The sequence below is a fragment of the Triturus cristatus genome, chromosome 3_1, assembly GCF_964204655.1.
Source record: "Triturus cristatus chromosome 3_1, aTriCri1.1, whole genome shotgun sequence".
NCBI classification, from domain to species: domain Eukaryota; kingdom Metazoa; phylum Chordata; class Amphibia; order Caudata; family Salamandridae; genus Triturus; species Triturus cristatus.
This window is the reverse complement of record NC_140583.1, coordinates 905,153,129-905,170,414: the sequence shown is the minus strand read 5'-3', so window position 1 is coordinate 905,170,414 and position 17,286 is coordinate 905,153,129. Positions and strand designations below refer to the sequence as shown.

Below are 17,286 nucleotides of genomic sequence, written 5' to 3'. Positions count from 1 at the left end.
CATACCAGCCCTGAAGATTGCTGAAGCAAAACATGGAATTTCAAGAACATCCCCATTAAGAAACAGTGTGTATCATGGTATTTGTCCTCACCCCAAACCTTTTGTAGCAAATCTTTCATTTCTGCAGGGACATCCAAGATTGTTTGCCTGGTCCTAACCCTATTTTGTACTAGATTTAAACACTGTGCACCTTGCCCCTGCTAAACAATCATAAAGTGCTTCTGCTCCTCTTAACAATTGGTTAAATTGGCTTACCATTGATTGACCTATTTAACTACTACTACTACCACCATTACTACTAAAATAATCTAAAACATCCTAACAAATTTGAAAAAAACAAAAATGGGTAAAGATGCAAAGAATCTCCAAGTTTAGTGCATATTCATCAAACAGTGCTTAAGTTATCAGCAAAATGCATTTTTACATTTCAAGATATACAAAAGTATCCACTCGAAGCCCAGCCAGCACCTCTTCAATTGGTAATGCCTCTAAAACGTCTCAGTACAATTCTACATTCAGGCCAATTTTAGCACAAATGACTTCAGCAACAATAGATGGGCTGTAAATCCTTCAAAGGCCGAGGTCAGTGGGTTTGCAAATGGAACCCAAAGATGGAAATATTGGATCAGATAACCCATTACATATTTTTAATATTACGTGTTTATTTTGGGTTAGTTAGCTTAAAAAGAAGTTTTTAAAGCGCAAGCAATAAGGGAGAATGCTAAGGTTTTTTATTCCGTCATGAACAAGTTGTTGATAAAGCAATGGTGAGGGCCAGTGGATTTATGCAAAACTGTAGCTACAGCATTTACAACATAAATATGGAATTATCACATTAGTCTCATAATTTGTCATGTTTACAAACATGTTGTTTGTAGCTCAAATGGATAAACATAATACTGCTATCATTATGATCCATACTTTTCATAATTCTCTGATTCCCTGCGAAACATGGGTTTTTATGCCACTGCATTTTGTGCAAGAAAACAGACAAGAAGTGGAAATTAGTGGGGCCCATTCTCTGTTAGCATTATTTTGATCCTGTTTTTCAGTAGTCACCATCATGACTCGCTCCTTCTCCCAAACTCCGAAGACTTCTGCATTTGAGGTGGCTATGCTATTCCAATTATCCAACATGAAAGTTAGCACCACCTTGGAAAAATCTAGGTCTCGCTCTCCCAACAATACCTGTTTGGTCTCATTGCTCCGAGCCTTGGCCCTGCCTTTATTTCACCAATGCAAAACATTTTCAATACGTCTGTCAGAAGGTCATGTGCCCAACGTATGTAAAAAGGGCACAGCCCTCCTGAAAAGGGCAAGCCTTGATCCTAGCGATTTGCAGACTCCAAACCAATCACACATCTTCCTGCTATTGCAAAGGTTTTGGGGCTATATATGGCGCTTGGCTCTCTGGTCTCCTTCAATTATCAGAAGATGTACATTGGTCTCAGGCAGGCTTTCATCCCGGACTGAGTCTGTCTTGCTCTTCAGACTCAATGTTTTAAAAATCACAAGGTATCTGGCCCCCCCTCCTGGGCAACTCCTTTTAAACCTGCCTACTGACTTCAACATGGCTGACCTTTCTGTTCTGATGACCTTGTCAACGTAGTTTGAATTACTGGTCCTGCTCTAGTGTGGTTCAGTCCCTTTCTTAACAAGTGGAATCAATGCACCTCTTACCAAGCAAATGTATAGCATAAACATAAAATTAACTTTATACAGGTAACACAAAAACAATGAGGTAGTAAACTAAAATATGAGAATGTTACCTTTCTCGTCATTTTCTCTTAAGGACAATTTCCTTTTCCGAATGCCACTGTTTTCTTCATCAGAATCACTGGTTACTTGTGATCTCAGTATTAGATGTGCCTTAATTACAGAAAAAAACATGAAGTAAAGTCAATAAAGAGGGGCTAGAACTAGTTTATTGTTCCTTAATTAATTACTAATAATTTTATAGAAATATCAGGCTCTTTGTGGCTTCATACATGGGCATCAAACTTGCCCTCTTCTCCCCCCCCCAACATACTGGGTTTTCACTTTATTACCGTGAGATGGTTGTTCATACTGAAATATTTATGTTGACGCAAAAAAGGCAGGAAGCTGAGAGTCCATAGTTGAAGATTTTCAAATTAAGGCATAATTCGTTTGAGATAAAGCTGTAGTATGGGGTCCATACAAGTAGAACACAATTTAATATCTTTATTTGTTTGACAAATGATGTATCCCCTCATATTACAGCAACAAGGGGCTAGAGCCAGAAGTTTATTACATTTATATTGTGCACTATGCAAATACTACAACACATTCACTCAAATACTGAAATTTGTTAAAAAAAAGTATACAAGTTTTGGGCATTTGTTCTAGAAATTCAATTTCAAGATATTTGATGATGAAAGGAGACAAACCAAATCCGAGTAACAAGATTAAATATGTAAATATGTTTTTGTATCCTGCATTTATCGTTTGTAGAGTAGAATGGTAGAGTGAGCAAAGTTAATTGCTAATTCTTCCACACAACCAACATACAAGAATCTTCACTTGCACTGGTACTGCTAGTGTTGTATTGTAATATTTGTGCATATTTCAGTAGTGTGGGATACAAATTAAAGAGGATCAGCCCCTTGATATGTAGCCAGAGAGACAGTTGTCTTTGCCCCTATGTGAAAGGCTATGAAAAGAGCACATTCGAAAGAGAGGTGCACATACCAATCATGGCCAGGACTTAGATAATATGTTTACCCAATTAGCCTCAGCAAGTGGCGTAGCTAGACATTTTGACGCCCGTGGCTGTCCCTGCAGCGGTCGTATGTAGAAGTGGGGGGCAGGGGTGCAGGCAATTCTGTGACGGTTGTCCGGGGAGGACCAACCCCCCATTGCTACCCCACTGAGCCTCACAAATAAATCTCATCAGGCGAACTCCAGGGAAGTCTGTCAAATCCCTGTTGTAATTAATGGTGCCTAAGAGACTTAACAAATGTGCTGGTGCTAACTATTTTTCAAACTATTTCATGCTATTTCATTGGCTGTAGAGATCTGGGTTTGGTGTGAAAAAGAAACATAAGAGACAAGTGTGCTTCTGTGGATGTCATGAATTCCAGGAGTAAGCCAGGGTATTAGAAGAGCAAGTTACACCTACCAACAGCAAAACCTTGCAAATCTGCCTACTCAAGTTTAAAACACCACCTGCTTCAATGCAACTAAGGGTGAGATGACAATGTCTTCCTTGAATATGGCAAAACACACAACTTAAATCATACAAATTGTAAAACACCACCTCGAGTGGGCCGCGTTAGTTGCGTGCATTCGTTTGGCACCAGTCTTAACCCCTTCGACGCTCATGACGGAACGGTTCCGTCATGAGCGTCGGTTGAGCTGTGCTCATGACGGAACCGTTCCGTCATGACCACGCCCGCGCAAGCAGCGCTCAGCACAGCGGGGGAATCCGCCCCGCATGGAAGGGGTTAAAGAGGGCTCCACCGCAAAACCCCAGATGGTTTCAACATAGCTATAAGAGCAGAGGTCAGGGTGGTTATCAGCAACCAGACCTTAGGGAATGTTACTATTGCCTCAGAATGGGCCACATTGCAGAGAGATGTCGAGTCAAAGCATACCACTAACAGAGGTCAATGAACCAGTACCAGTCCCAATAAAATCTCCATCCACAAATTCAAGCCCAAGGAAACCTGAATGCACCCTAAACTCATCCGCAGGGAGGTCAGTCAGGTACCTCACCCCCACAACAGTGATCAGGTAATTGGACAAACATGTGGCAACAACAGACAGGGAACCCAGCCCAACAGGGACCAAGGCTACAACTGCTGCAGGGAGGGGTAACTGTCTGGGGATGCAATGCCTTTACACAAAAGCAGAAATGTGCAGTAATTTAAAACCCCCAATGCATACCAGCCATTTCACACACACACACAAATTTGCTGTACCAAAAAGCAAAAGAAAGACCAATGAGACAATATTAGGAATTCAAGCCTTTACTTATGTTCAGGAATTCAGGGCCGCTGCATGTGTATTTGTCGTTTGGGCATCCTCACCAGAATCTTCCTTTCAGGGTGCCTGCAGGAGCTCAGGCCCCACACTGCTGCTGATCCCCCAGGGCGGTAGTTGGCTGGCCACACACCAGGGGGAGGGCAGTCTGATGAAGGTGGCAGGGCAGCTCCCCGACCAGTCCTTAAAAGCAGGAAGCCAGGTTCCCGTAGCCAATTGGGACAGGTTCCAATTACCAAGTTGAAAGGTCCTCATTCTCGGGCACCCTACCCAGCACCAAAATTACTTCATGGCACGTGGTACCAACAATGCCCCCAAAATGAGCACCCTCCAGCCAAATGGAGGCAGCCTTTTTAATTCCAAAACTAAGCTGACCTCGAGTGTCGGAAGCCGGGAGTTCAGGATGCTTGGGATAGTGAAGACCACATATCCTCCACAGCGTGCACAAGCTCTGACAGGTTGCTGAGCACTGTATGGTGCCAAGTCAGTCAGGAGGGGAGGTACGCCAGAACAAGCAACTGTCTCAGTCCATCACCATCATTAGGCAAATTTGGACAAGTTCTTGACTCTAACCCCAGATTCTCCATGCAGCAATGTTTTTTCTTCCTTTCCCTGAAAGCTTCCCAAAGTAACCAAAGCCTGTTTGCCTGGTCATGCCCCTTAAAAATAATGACAGAAGCGTGCTGCAGGTTAGAAGTCCCTAGCCACAGCTAGGAACCGCAGGTCCAAATACCCTGGGACCACTGCCTGCTCTTGAAAATATTTCTCACATACTCACAAAGGGAAGGGGTCCTCAAGGGACCCCTCCCCATTTGCGAGTGGTTTACCACCTACTTGAAGTAGGTGGTAAACTGCAAGTGTTTTGCGGTCACAAATACTGTCGCAAAACAATTGTAAATGGCATGGTGACTTGCTATTAGGAAGGGACGTCCCTTCCTAATAGCGCGAGTTCCAAATGCTATTTTGCGAGTCAGTGGCTTGCAAAATAGCATTTGTACATGCCATTATCCTTTTTTGCGGTCCAAACAGGAGGATCTCCCATTTGGGGCCGCCAAAAAGGGTCGTACATCTGACCCTAAGAGAGAAGGGCTGGAGACGCTCATAGAACCCTAGCTAAAATGCATACTATCCTAATGTTCATGAGATCACCCTGTAAAATCCTTCACCAGTCTAACACCCATTTAGGTAAAGAGAGGGGGAGGCCTAACAACTCATAAAAAACTAATGTGTTCTATAACAAAACAGACTAGGGCCACCTTCCGTTGCCTCACTAAAATTGGCTGAAAGGAGTGTGAAGAACACACCCCTAAAGATAAGCACAGGAACCCCAAAGAAAAATGATTGCCATGCTGTTCTGTTTTCTGATCTTACCAATAAAGGTAGCTCATATTCAACAGGTTGGCAATCGAATGCCCAAATGCACCACCTTTACAGCAGCTACATTAGCACCCGGACAGGATCTCAAGTGTGTGACGTGAGAGCTATGAGCTAGGAGGTGAACTTATCGCCTCAAACATTTTTAAACTCACGAAACTTCCAGTTACTAGAGGGCTACAAACACCTTCCCTGAATTCATCCTGCGACCTACAATGCTCAATAAATATTTATTGTTGCACTTCTATGTACCCTATGTTTACTGTGGGTGTTGCTGCATCTATTCATCACTGACCTTCCTAGTCAAATGGAGTCCACCCAGGAATGATTACAGTGCTTGCGTAGGGACCCCTACCATATCACTTACAATTACACCAAACCCAACACTAGTATCCCACATGCACTACACAGCACCCTCTTACACAACACATGGTATCAGCAAATGACCACCATGGGCTCAAAAATATCAGCCAGGTCATGTTACGTCTGTTCACTAATACCGCATGCAGTAGGCACAAAAAAGCTTTACTTGTCCCAAGAGGTAGACCCCGAAAAAGCAAACTGTCTTCTCTACCTATACCAATGCAGGATTAGGGCCAAAATACAACCCAACAAGGTAGAACCTCATAGAGTAGTAGCGAATCTGACCTGATACGAGACCAATCCAACAACACTGTACCTTTTCACCGAGCCTAGCGACATTCAAACTGAGCTAAGTGCAGGAGGGGCACCATATGGGAAGATACTGTTTGGCCCTGATACTTTCCAGAGAAGGAATTCTTGAGGGTAGCAAACCCACCAAAGCAGTGCATGAACACGCCCACCCCTGCTTCAATCTGTGATCCCAGGGTGGCTTTTAGCATAACAAACGGACCGCAGACATGGAGTTCCAGTGTAGGGTTATTCATCTTGATGATATGCAGGGAAATGAGTCTCTTAGTGGAGGGTTTAACAACAGCTTAGAGAGCCCATGTCAGGAAATCTGAGTTACAGACGTGGGTGAATATATACATAGCTAGAAGGGAATGGGGCAACCCCTAATTGTATGGAAAAATCTTACACTGTATTTCTTGTGTTTCAGAGGAAAAGGAACAATTCCACTGGGTACGAATGAAAACTGTGGCACAATCCTGCACATCACCGAAATGCAAAGGTGCCCCGCCACGCTGATGGATTCCTTCTAGCAGTGCGGCGAGTTTGCCTACACTCAGCTCATCCCTGGATGGCGTGGCCTCTGCTCCTTCGTCACCATACACACACAGACCCTGGTCATTCCCAGGGAAGAACTGTTGGATTTGTATCTACACCCGCCAAAGAAGAAGACAACTCTGTTGCATCACGTTTGTGAAAAAACAACTGCTGATTATTTTGGCTGGGCTCAGTACAAGGATTTTCCAGAAGAATTCAGGCATTTCTCTGATGCACAACTGTTAGTGGGAGGGTCAATACCCTACTTCGTCTTACAGACAAAAGCGAACGCCCGCTGGTTGCAGATAGCCAGGTGGGAAATGCACACAATGATGAACAGCACTGAGCTTGGCCTTAATTCAAACAAGGAAGCACTGAGACCCATCTGCCCCATGGTGACGCAACATCGATATGTGTTAGAGTTAGTGACCGCAATAGAGGGAGGAGTGTGTGCCAGGATCGGTGTGTCCTGCTGCACGTTTATCCCAGGAAAAGATGTGGACAATGGGACTCTGACTCTTGTCATCCAAGCACTGTACCGCTTACAAAGAGACATGCATGAGGAGAGAAGTGCCCCTGAGCAGGTATGGTACTCAAACTGGTTCTCCTGGCTCCCTCAGTGTCTGTCTTGACTGTGCATGTCATTGCTGCCCGTTTACTTATTGCAATTGTTTTTGTGTGGTTTCTTGCAATTGGGGGGTTCCTGCTGTAAACACGCAGTCCTCAAATTGTATCGAATGCAAGTAACTTGGAAAGCAGTAATGGTCAAAACTGAAAAACAACAAATCACTAATAATGTGACTGTCATGAAATGTAGTTGAAAATTCAACTAGAGGGGGAAGTGTTAATATTTAAAAAGTCGATATCAATGTTAATAATGCTACATTCATATGTAAGAACGAAATCACATCTCTATTATCAAATTCACCCGTCATGAACTTTCTGTCAACCCCGACTCAGAAATACATAGTCAGGCAGACTCTGAGAGCTAGGACTGTGGTAATTGATTGGCAGGTCACTAGGTGGGGTGGCAAGTATACAGCAGACAAACGTCCGGACAGGAAACTCAGATCAATCCCATAGATAGGTGCAGCGACACCACAATGGTCCACAGAGATTGGCCCCAAGAAAGCACACATAGTTGGAATGACGAGCGCATTTCCAAAACACCATAAAGTCAGATGCCACATGAAGTTAGGAGCACACTGCCAATCAAGATACAGCACACACAGTACACACAGTGATCACACGCCGCTCATGCCGGACATCTGGATATGTTACCCACTGGCCCCCATTATGTCCACGCAAGATCGAGGCCCATCTGCATTTGTTATCAGTTGCCTTTTTATGACTCCAAAGAAAAAGGCCAGCATTCTTTACCAAAAAAGGATCTAAAGAAATGTTTGATGATACCCAATGAAATGTATAAAACCTTGCTCAGACCGATTGCACTTTGAGACAGACCTCAGACCCACTTCTGCAACTCTATTCCTGTCCGAAGCATTTAGTTAAACCAACTGTTTCTATGTTGCCAAATGCCTGTTGTCTTTTGTTTTTGCAAGGTAAATTCATATTCAAGCAACACAACAACAATAACTATATAGTGTGGTATGTGACTCAAACAGTGTAACATATGTCATAAACCTGCTGATGAGTGTACTACCACCTGACTTGTGACAACTGGTTCCTGTTAACCTTCCACTAGAATCAGAGCTTGCACAAGTAGAATAATAATGACAATAACCCCCACAAACCTCTTTCACAACTAACATTTAGCCATACCCACAGACAATGTGCCCACTTCTGCTCACCAGAGCATTATTTATGAGGATCAGATCAGCCAGGAGCCATTCAACAAAGAGATCATATTCAAGATCATGCTATAGATCATTTGCAACTCGCCATCATACTATGCTATGGTTTTACATACCCATACTCATATGTTTGATTGAAACATAGAATAGATTATATCATGTGCATAGAAAGAAACTCCAGCATTTTACAAGACTCCTCTCTCAAGAAAAAAGACACCTATACTCAGTGTGGAATAAGTAAAGGATTGCCTACAAGGGATTTTGTTCGTGAATGAATTTCAGAGATATTATCTCAAAAATAATTGTTATTGTTCAACCCTGATTAGTGGTGAACCAATGATAATACATCAAGCAATGAAAGAGTAACTTTACTGAGCAGACATCTGTCTCAAAATCATGCAATGTAACACACGGGGCAGACTTTACTTCAAAAGCAACATATATTTAATATATGAACAAATGAGAACCAGGGAAAGTGAAAAATGGAATCAACCAAACATATTTCTTGAGGTAACATAAATTTGCCTGCAACAAAACTATGCGTAGATCTATTCTTTGATTTGGAAAAGAAAACGATCTGATACAACAGAAAAAAGTTCCTTCAAAACAATCAATGTACCAAGAAATAGATGTTGTAGTCGACGTTTCGGTCTGTGTTGGCAATAAGACCGTCAGACCTTCTTCAGGACATGGGGTTCATTATGAAACCAAACGATCTCCCTGCATATACAATGTAAATAAATATTTCAACATTGTCAAAATGAACTAAACAATATTTAAAAAGAAGTAAAAGATGCACCGTGTGAAAAAGTATGAAAAAAAGCTTTAAAAACAAGAAAAAATCGCATCAGAGCCCGAAAATGTGGGTAGGAAAAGGACCCAAATCACCATAAAAGAGGAAAAATATTTATTGTTATTGCAAAGCAATTCCTCTTATCGAAATAAATCGAAATGATGTTGCTTACTTATGTGATTTCTTTTAAGGAGCCAAAGAAAATGGATTTGTGCACCATTCAGTTCAGAAAATATCTGTTGAAAAATGTGCATAAGTCTATTATTAAAATGGTGTTTTGATGTACCAAACATATTTAAATTATTTAGGTACATGTAACAATGACAGGAACATTATCACTTTGTTCTTTGAATTCAATAACAAAAATCATGCTATCTCGATGTTATCTCTCTGTTGTGAGCCATAGCTAAATGATCTTGTCTAAAAGGCATGCTATAAAAAACATGACAATTCTTGCTTGATGTCTAAAACTGTAAATTTCTACCCTCTACTTTATTTAATTCTGTTTGTTGAGACATAAACGTGTCAAAAAATGTTTATTGTCAGGGACGAAATATATTACCTAAGAGGTAGCAGTCAATAATCTTTATAATACACACACTTGGATTGAGACGTGTTCAAAAAATTTATTAGAGAGGTACAGCATACATCTAATGTATCAAGCTGAAAGGGCCCGGTACTTTTAAAGAAAAACAAGCAGAAATAATTGTATCAATTTAAAAAGACCCGATGGTAAAAAAAAATCTAATGGGTTGTCATACCAATTTGCAGCGCGCTTACCTTCAGATTAGTGAAGGCGCGATGCGTTTGGAAACACTCACGGATCGGCACTTAGCACTTGGCGCGTCTGAGTTTTAATCGTGTCCTAGACGCTATCTGTAGATCTAAAAGCAAATACGGTGGTTACGATAGATTTATAGTTAACGATAAATGGTGCTTATTACGCAGCCGTGAAGTGCTCACCTGTACAATGTAGAGAAATATGCTAACTCAAACACCTATAACCATTACAACCAACTCATGTAGTACGTGTTCAAATGTCTGTAAACCACAAACGGCGGACTACACTTAAACATACTAGTGATTTATAAATAAAAGAAGGGAAGTACACTCAAAAATTGAGTATCCAAAAGGGAGGCAGAAAATGTAATAAATAACCTGAAAAAGCCCTCCCAAGATTCCAAAGAACCACACCAAAAGCAGATTGATAGGCACATCAAAGTTGTTTAAAGTTGCCTTAGGATGCCATGAACAAATCAGAGGGCACAACCAATGATGTCATCTCCACAAGCAATACTAATCAAAGACAGATAGATCACTAGATGCCTCATTTCACCAGAAGCAAGAGGAGACTCTGACCTACCCGCTCGCCAATCCCCACAAAGTGCATCACCTATCAGCCTGACTTCGCAGTAGCTCCCACTACATTCTTCTCTGTAGTTGCAAATCCTTTTCAGCGACTCCTCTCAGAAGGGATATCCTGCCTCATGGAGCCCTCATCGGCTACAGCCTGCAGCTTTGTCCTGCTGGAGATTTGTGACATACAAAAAAGAGACCAAGTCCGAATATAGAAATCATCCCCATGACTTCATCTAGCGGCTCCCCAATGATGACGCCTCCTCCTCGGACACCTTTTCAGCCGTTTTGATAAAAAAATTATTTTAAGTCAGAAGGTCCGTGGAGACCTGACCCAATCCAGCTTGTGTATGCAAACTGCACTCCATCGTAGTTGCCCATAACTTTATACTTTGCTCTAGTCTTGTGCAAATAGATGTTTGTAGTTGGCACTTTGATCTTTTAGGTCCCCAGTTTTTACTAAACATTGAAAAAATCATAACTATGGTTCTATTGTTTTGTTTTAGCGTCAACTAGTTTATACAATTTTCTGACTGCTTTTGTACAAAGCTGCCAGAGTGTTAAGAACAGGTTAATTTAGTGACTTTTTGTGGTTCACCCTGAGAGGGCTTGGCATAGTTGCTTAAGAAGGGTTTACACCCCACAACCTAAAACTCCAATTTATAACAGCAAACATTACAAATTTATATTTGAAGTAGTTTCTCAAGCAGTTCATGCTCAAATGAAACAACGTCTCATGCGATCCGCATTTCTGCATACACTACTCGCTGCATTCTCACAAAAAACTATTTTTATGATTAAACCAGTAGAACTTGCAAAATCAGCATTGATTCATCTGTAAACAAGGGTCCAAAAGAGAAAAATGTAGGGTGACCATGCAGAAAAGGCAGATTTTAAATAGGTCATCTCTATTGTGACATCTTGCAGTGGTTTTTCATATAGAGCGCTCAGATTCTTACTGTTAGCTGAATGCCTAGCCTGCCTTCAAAGCCAACTCGACATAATCACTCAAGGCATAAACAAAATTCTTTTCAACACCAAAGCCTCCCCTATCTCCACCCAACACCCACATCTCCCACTTAAACATCAGTGAACCCTCTCAGCTTCCCAAATCCTAAATGAACAGCTGGTGCACCACCCCTCTCAGCAACCAACATCACAGACTGCAAAGAATGAGCCCTGAGATGTCCTTGAGCGAGGCAATGGATCTTGCCAAGTCATATGGCCTTAGGACAGCCCCGACCCCCCACCCCTCTAACATCCAGGTGATCACCGGAACTGGCAGAAACATCAATCCACCTAGGATTATAAGACCAACATCACAACTCACCGCTATACCTTTGGCTCCTCCCTGCCAAAATCACACCACCAGCTGCAAGGCAAACTGCATGCCAATAAACTATAAATCAGCAATTAAACACGCAGCAGGGTTGGCTGAGGCCATACCAAACTATATGACATCAACATTGTGTTTGTCACTGAAACCGGGCTCAATTAATCCTCCTATCTGATCCTTGACCTCCTAGTCTCCCCAGATTTTGCAACCAAAATGGACAGGTTAGATCATCGCAGCGGTGGCATAGCCATCATACATAAGAATAGCATCAAAATAGCTGAAACAAAAACCCTCTCCAACTCAACATTCGAATACCTCAGCACCAAACTAACACAAAAAGACAACAATGTAACGAAATGCCATCTCATCTATCACCCACCAGGAAACATTCCCGCATTCGGGGAACAACTATCTGACCTACTAACACACTGCTCCCTGTCTAACTCTTACAACATTATCCTAGGTGACTTCAATCTCCACTGGAACAACGAGAAGGACACATTAATATAGTCACTAAACAAACTCCTCCTCAGTAAGGATCTCACTCAACACTGCAAGGGACAAGCCCACAACAAAGGCTCTACCTTAGATGCCATCTAAGCCAAAAACAAAATAATAATTATCAACAACATTCTCCCAATTTACTGGTCAGAACACAACATCATTCTATTTAACATTAACCAAGCTGCTCCGCCACCTAACCAAGCCTGGATTTCCCATCGTTGGTGCAAAAACCTCAATCATATCCCTCTCCCTGACTTGGAAGAGAAAATATCATCCCTACTCCCACCTAACACAGACAATCTCAATACGGATGATCTCACTACCCTAGGTCAGAGACAACCATTGTTCAACAAACACTTCAACTCTGAAAGAAGACAACTCAGAGGTGCTGAAAGACTCTGGAGAACAAACCTATCCCCAACCAACCTCCTCCAACTCAGAAAAGAATGCAAGAACTACAAAAAACACATCAAAGAGAAAGCCACCATCTTCCAGAGTGCCCTACACAAAGCCAAAAACCACCCCAAAGAGCTCTTCAACATTATCTGAAATCAAACCTCCAAACCTGCCAAAGAAAATCTGCTTGCCTCAAAACTATAATGTGACAACCTAGGCAAATTCTTCTATGAGAAAATTCTCAAAATCGAGCTCTACTTAGACTATCACCCACAGACTCAACCCCACGACTCTTCGCCCAAAACGGAGATAAACCCAACCCTAGTTCACTCCATGATCCCCAAACTGAGACTCCTCCCTCTTTAACCACCAAAATAAACCAATACCCAAGACCCTCCACCTGGAAAGTCTTCAAACCCCTCACAGAAGAGGGCATCTCCATGGTGATTGCAATTCCAAACCCTCCCCCCACTATGCAGATCCACTACCTTCCACCCTGCCTAAAAACCTCAATCTCACCTTAACCCCTCTATGGATCAAGATCATTAAAAGCTCCTTGAGCAATGGGCTGATACCCGACTGCCCCAAACAAGGCCAAGTCACTCCTATGCTAAAAAAAAACCTGATGCAGACCAGGGCAATCCCACGAACTTTAGACCTATCACCAACCTTCCATTCCTAGCAAAAATCCTTGGGAAATGTGTTCTCTCCCAACTCAACCAACACCTGGAACTCCAACAAACTACTTGAATCACACCAGTCTGATTTCAGGTAGGGATGCAGCACTGAAACAGCTATACTGAGTATAACAGATGACATTCACAATTCCCTAGACTCAAACAGATGCTGTCTGCTTGTCCTCCCTGACCTCTCGGCGGCTTTCGGTATGGTTGATCACAAGTTACTTCTAGATGCCCTACAGAAACATATCAGAGCTGATGGCACTGTTCTGAAATTGTTTTCTTCATTTCTACTTAACCGTTCCCAACTCATTAAAATCAACAACTTGATGTCTGACATCTCTTCCATAACCTGAGGTGTCCCACAAGGCTCAGTCCTTTCTCCCACACTCTTCAACATTTACATGGAACCCCTCACTACCATTCTAAAACAAGCAAATATCTTGTACCACCTATATGCCAACGACACCCAGCTTTACCTAGATATATCCTCTCTTAACGACATTCAACGACTTAATTCCACACTTTTAAAATTTCAGAACTGGCTATCACTCAACCACCTCAAACTCAACCATGAAAAAAATGAAATTCTGGCCTTCTCCAATCACAACCACGGCACACAGATCCAAGAATGGAGAAATAACCTATACTCCCTAAACTGCAAGTTTACTCTATCTGACTCAGCTAAATCTCTGGGGATCTCTCTGGACTCTAAACTAAACATGAGCTCTCACATAAGCTCCACTGCAGAGAGAGCCTGCTACAGCCTAAAATTCATCAACAAAATCAAGCCTTTCCTACCACCTAATGACTTAAATACAGCAACTCAAGCTCCAGTTCTGTCCAGACTAGACTATGGTAATGCCACATGTGAGAAGTTGGCCTGGTATATGCTGTCCACTAGTTAAAGTGGGCACCCTGTACCAGTCCAAACAACCCCTTATTGATGATAGGTTAAAGACAACCTTTATTGAACGCTATCTTAGTGGTAGCTATGGAGCACTCTGCAGGCTAAGTTTTGAAGGAATGTAAAGCATCTTATTTTACCAGTCTATAATCTCTTGAATGGCTAAACGAAAGGCAACCACACCACGTATATATATAAAATATATGTATTTATTTCTAAACACACCCTACTAGTCTCTTTATGAGGCTAGAGGTCCAAACACATAAGTTACGCTTCAAATACTACAGTAAAATAGCACAAATACACGTTAGGCCCAGGGGCGAGCCAAACCATATACTAAAATAGTGGTATAAGAGCCACGACTTAACTAGATACATGGCCTAGAGCCTGCACAGGGACACCAAATGTGCCCCCCAGTGCAGGACTTCAAAGCACTATGAGAGTGCTCCCACCCAGCCCCAATACACATAAGCCTGTCTGGGAGGTGATTACACCTCCCTGTGACAGGAAGCCTATTGTCCAGGCCTCCCATGCCGGAGTTTCGTTCAGCAGCAGGAGGCCAGACCCGTGTCTGTGGCTGCAGCATCCATTTTGTGATGCCAGGGTTCTGTTAAGTTGGTACCGGGTATACCGGTGCTGCCATGTCTCTCCCTCTAGAAGGGTGGGATCATATTCTCACATCAGGAATTGATGTGAGGGTATGATTCCAAGGTGTTTTACACCAAACACAACATGTTTCCGTGCAGTCAGTCCAAAGTTAGCCTTAACCGTTTTAGATATAATGCACTTAAGAGTATATGGTCAGGCTGCACTACTGACAACCCCGGAGAAGAAATTCCAAAGGCTGTAGAGGGGCTCAGCTCATGAATGTGCACCCTCTCACATATAACCAAGCGCCCTGCCTTCAGGATTGATAAGACCTGCCATAGGGGTGACTGATAGGTTTCTATGTGCAGTGATAGGTGAGATATAGTGAACCTATATCTCAGTAAGGGGTGCATGCACCACCTTACCCAGGCTGCAGTAGCAGACCTGTGGTGTCATTTTGGAGGGCTTTCCAGGGGTGGCATAATACATGTTTCAGCCCCTGGTAGGCCTCTGAGATACCTATTCCCTGGGTACATAATATACCATATACTAGGGACTTATAAGGGCACCTCAGAATCCTATCTGTGATGTACCTAAGGTACTAGGAATCCATTTGTAAGAGAAAGCAGATGCCTGGATGCAGGCTGGGGACATGAATAGCAGGTTCCCAGCCAAACGAAGTCAAAAACCATCAAAACACCAGAAACAAAGTGGGGGCAACCATGTAGTCAGATTCCACCTTCCTACACCACACTCACTGGAGCACCCAAAGCACATGTAGCACCATGACAGCCACTCTAAATTCAGCAGCAAGAATGGTCACAGGAGCTAAGAAACGCGACAACATCTCCCCCATGCTGCAGAACTTAAAGTGGCTTCCAATCGAAGAGCAGTGCTGTTTCAAAATGACCTGTCTCACCCACAAAGCCCTAAACACTGGCAAACGAGATTACCTCGAAGCCAAACTCACAAAAGCAGGACAATCGAGAAACCTAAGAAGCTCCAATAAGCTCCTTCTCATCCCCCCCAAAAGACACAAACAAAAAACCCTCTAACGCTCTTTCTCAGGCAATGCCCCTAAAATCTGGAACTCTCTCCCAATATATATCAGAGCCAACCCCTCCTTCATGGGCTTCAAGAGACAATTACTAGAATTTCTCCTCAACCGTCATCTCTAGCCCTCTTAAAATGGCTGCTCTATTTTACCTCGATTCCTCAACCGAACTCCTTCACTCTGACTGAACTGAACTTTTGCCACGTTATTGAATTGAAGTCTATCTAGAATCTCTGTTTATTAATGTACTGTTAACTGTTTATGACTCTGTCGTATACGCTGCTGTAAAGCGCTCTGATACTCCATGGGTCGTGCCAGCACTATATAAAACTCCCAAAATAAAAAAATACAAATAAATAAAAAAATTTAAATGTATGGTGACACCCTGTGACGAAGCCAGATGCCTGGACATTTTAATATTGCATACCTAATAATTTGTTATAGGCAGGTAGGAGGAATATTGTGGTTTTAGTGAGTTAGGGTTTACTGGCATGCAGACTGCTAAAGTTGCCTCTACAGTAAAGTCTCTTGTGTGCAATTAGAGATTGATTCCACTGTTGTGCCCATACCTTACTGTAGGCCCCCTTTACTTTGCAAGGATGTTGAAAGTATGTTCTTATTGGTTTTCCCCCTCTGTTATGTTATGTTATGTTATTGTATTCTTGTATAGCGCATGTACATCGACAGGTCTCTTAGCGCTTTGGAAGAAGAAAAACAGCATCCGGGTGGGGTGGTCTCCATGGTACTGAGAAATATTAGTTTGTGTCTAATGCTTCCCTAAAAAGGAAGGTTTTTAGCTGTTTCCGGAAGGGAAGTACGTACTTGAACTATTTGAACTATTATGCGTAGTATTTAGCATTGAGTGTATTAAAGTGCTTTGTTTTTTTGTACAAGAAGCAATGCCTCAATTTAAATTTATCAAGTGGTATTTGTTGTGTTGCTGAGGACTGAGGGGCAGATTTACAAGCCCATTGCGCCACTTTTACGTCACTTTTCCCATGTTAAAAGTGACGCAAAAGTGGTGCAAGGGGCTTGTAAATCTGCCCCTGAGTTCCTAGCCCACACCCCCTCGCCTACTATATTAGCCTCGGACTTGTCTGTCGAGCTACCCTGAGAGTTAAGTGATAAAACGGGGTATTTGTTCCTAGCTTGAGGGTCTGAAGTACAAGGACAGGTTGCAGCAATTGGGGCCTAGACACAGCTTATTGACAAGGTGGAACCACCAATCCCAATCTCGCACAGCATATTTATCCATACAGCTTTGCTTGGTCAGTTTGCATAATGATACAAATCA

At 42.5% G+C, this 17,286-nt stretch overlaps 1 protein-coding gene across 4 annotated transcripts in view; it reads right to left on the bottom strand.

Moving 5' to 3' along the window:
• The window catches only part of KCNH7 (potassium voltage-gated channel subfamily H member 7), a 1,410,086-nt gene that overhangs the window by 93,401 nt on the left and 1,299,399 nt on the right, over positions 1–17,286 (bottom strand). For all 4 annotated transcript variants that reach the window (XM_085645418.1, XM_085645417.1, XM_085645419.1 and 1 more), the window contains one exon: positions 1,770–1,869. In XM_085645418.1, coding sequence (XP_085501544.1) covers positions 1,770–1,869 — 100 coding nt within the window. The remainder of the gene's footprint in view (positions 1–1,769; positions 1,870–17,286) is intronic.